Raw genomic sequence first — 3230 nt, forward strand, 5'->3', positions numbered from 1 at the left:
TGAACTAAAAAGATACACTTTATTTGAAACCAGCAGGGGACATTTTTGTACAAAAATACACAACTGTTACGTAGATGCTTTGCAACAAGAACTGTTCGTCTTTATCCTGCTGTTTACACCACTGATGCTCCTCTGCATGCAGCACCAACGTGGGACAACTGCTAAGTTGCTCAGACATAATTTCACCGAGTAAAATAACAAATCCAACAAGCAATGTCATTTGCCATAGGGAAGAATGTAGGATCCTGGATTCTTTAGTCTAGACAAAAATGACAGATCCATTCTCATATATATCAGGAAGAATGCTGAACATGGGATGTTCTTGAAACGTGGAGCTGAATTCATCTCAGACTTCATTCTTTACTTGACTTCGCACCTGCTTTCCCTCCTTCATCCGCCTTTTTCTGCTTCTGTTGCATTATCTCAGCATCCCTTGAGGAAAAAAAGGAACAATTTGAGAGAGAACAGACTTTAATAGAAGAGCCTCAACTGTAACACATCAATATATCACTTCATGTGCCACATGTTTGAAGGCACACCTCTTACATGATAAATAACTTGCTTTAGCTCATTACTTATTTACCAGGAAGTACAATCAGGGTATTCAGGACCCATGTGCTGTATTACTGTAGCACAAAGAATCCTAATATTAAATGCCAATAATGGTGGAATTACTAAGGAGAAGCAAATTACCCCACAGAGTGGAGTACAGTGCTGCAAAAACTCAGTCTGTGCACATCCCACTTCTTTAATTTCTGGCAAACTTCTGCTTACCTCTGCTTTCTTGCAGCAGCCGACAGCCCATCATCGCCTCTCTTCCCTTTGCTATTTTCTGTCTGCTTTTTAGCAGCCTTCTGGCGTGCAAGCTCACGTTGGTTTCCTCCTAGACGTCAGAGAAAAACACAGTGTAGATAAACAAAGGCACATTAGTGAGACACACATCAGGTATGTCAGCTACACCCATACACACCTCGATTTCATAATGCTGCAAAAGAGACAAACAAACAAAGCCGTACCAGCAACTCAAAGGAATTTCCTAGTGTCTGGTGATGATATAATGAAAAGATCAATTTATATCATGGCGGAAATAAAAATGGTGCAAAACTTAAAAGCAGCCGACGTGGCAGAGAGGCGCTCTGGAGCAGCTTCAAGCCCGGAACAACAGCACAGAGGGCAGCAAAGCGTCGTCTACGTGGTAAGGTTTGTCGCACCAGACGGGCAAATGAGGACAAACAGCGAGGACGCAGCCACATTTGCAAAAATGAAAATAATGCCTTGTTATCACGTTGACATCATGTCCGCTACCGGCAGCGCTGATACCTAAATATCCGTGTTGTGTCTGTGCTAGCTGTGTTTTTACAGCAGGCCAGGGCTGCGGCTAACAGCCGGACAACAAACCACTCGCTGATCCATCGATGTCGACAAAACGTACGACGCTCTTTATGTAACATACATCAAAGTGACACACACTATCGCTTCAGGCCGCATATTCCACGTAAACAAACCAAAAACAGCACTGTTGGCGGTGTTGAAGTCATTTATAACCAAAGGCGACAGGAATTGTGTGAAATAACGTTCTATTTCAGCAAATAGACGGAACCCAAGTCGGTCAAAGCTAACGAGCGGTGAGAACAACGAGCACAGACCACATGCAACCGAGTAAAGTACATTAATGCCTTACAGTCAACATATATGTCGATACCCACTGGTCATTTTAGTAATCGACGCTTCCTTCGCCCGAAATCCTGATAAGCTCAGCCAAAGGGCCGCTGGCTCCCTTCTGTCGCTCCAGTCGCTGTTGCTGCCTTGGTTCGCTGTGGCTGCCAAATATGCGCGAGACTTCCGTACGAGAACCAGAACATTCCGTCTCATCTCAAAGGACTGCGCATGCGCCGGGTTTGGCCGCCTCAGTTGTTGTGATTACTATTACTGTTGTACTATGCTAATTATTTTTTATCATAATAACAGCAACAATACTAATAGCAATAATGTCTTTGTCCTGAGTCAGCTGGGATATGCTCTAGACCCCCGCGACCCTAATGAGGACTAATGTATAGCGATGTGTAGATAATGGATGGTTGGGTTTGTTGAGCGTGTTTGTATTTTGAGATAGAAGACGAACTACTTCTCTCCAATTAAGCTGTTTATTTTCTAATATCAGTGTCTCAAAAGAATCTTGTACAAGGACCTTCTCTATTTGGAACAGACACCCAGAAAAGGATAAAGTCTGATATGAACAGAACATTTTATACAGTATAGTGAAATGTGATTGGTTATAGAACACAAACATGTAATTCAAATATTGAAATGTGATTGGCTAAAGGTGGGGATAAACCATGGTTTAGACTTAGCTTTCCCATTAGTTGGTGTACTGATATGTCCATATCTCTTGGCACATGATTTATCCAATCCCCAGGCGCTGCACCCTGTAAGAAGAGCCCTCCTGCAAACTTTTCCCCGCTTTCTACCAGTTTGTATTATTAATGTATTATTTCATTGTTAGTTGAGATGTGATGCAGCCATTAGTGGTATCTCGTAGGGGGGATGCAAGTGTTCTTCAGGGAGGATTATTGTGTTTTCTCGCTCAAACAACCTTGAGCTAGCAGTTTCAGTGAAATTAATCGTTACATTATATGAAAGCAGGAATGTGCTGTGTATCGAGGCCAAAGCTCTATCTTTGTTAGTGTGTGTATGTGCAGAAGAAGAAGCATTTTTTGTAAGCGGCTGTATCTTTCTAGCGTGACCTGTCTGTGTCCATCAGAGCTTTGAGTTAGAGCTTAGCTCCCTTTTAAAGATCAAGCACAACTCCTGGATTCATTGCACATTAAATGGTTATTGTTATCAATATTATAACACTCATATGTAATATCAATTTTAGTGTTCAGCAAGCAGTACCTTAAAAATAAATCCTAACAGATTATTATTATTATTATTATTATTATTATTATTATTATTATTATTATTATTATTATTGGAAGTGCACAGAATGCAAGAATGAAGATTGTTAGTTGTTTGTTTGTTTGTTTGTTTGTTTGTTTGTTTGTTTGTTTGTTTGTTTGTTTGTTTGTTTGTTTGTTTGGTGACATGCAGCTGAAGGTAAACTACAGTATTATATTTATTGTGCTGTGGCATTAAACCCCAGTGGTGGAATAAGTTACCAAATTCTGTTCGATCTGCAGAATCCCTCTAAGTCTTTCATAAAAGACTTAAAACCCAGCTCTTCACTGAAC

The 3230-nt window shown here is 40.8% G+C and overlaps 1 protein-coding gene across 1 annotated transcript; it reads right to left on the reverse strand.

Annotated features, from left to right (window-relative positions):
• serf2b (small EDRK-rich factor 2b) lies at window positions 1-1863 on the reverse strand. The gene is made up of 3 exons (XM_023297602.2): window positions 1707-1863; window positions 775-883; window positions 1-432 (listed from the first exon to the last, which is right to left on the reverse strand). Exons 1-3 carry the CDS (start codon window positions 1711-1713, stop codon window positions 354-356), a joined length of 195 nt encoding a protein of 64 aa, XP_023153370.1. The 5' UTR covers window positions 1714-1863; the 3' UTR covers window positions 1-353.
• Between the last annotated feature and the right edge of the window lie 1367 nt (window positions 1864-3230).

This window comes from Amphiprion ocellaris, chromosome 1 (assembly GCF_022539595.1).
Source record: "Amphiprion ocellaris isolate individual 3 ecotype Okinawa chromosome 1, ASM2253959v1, whole genome shotgun sequence".
Lineage (NCBI taxonomy): Eukaryota > Metazoa > Chordata > Actinopteri > Pomacentridae > Amphiprion > Amphiprion ocellaris.

What these genes read in the sequence shown, in the direction of transcription:
- serf2b (XM_023297602.2), bottom strand. An exon ending in GCTGCTGCAAGAAAGCAGAG is followed by an intron (nt 433 to 774) that starts GTAAGCAGAAGT and finishes TTTTTCCTCAAG; the next exon opens with GGATGCTGAGATAATGCAAC.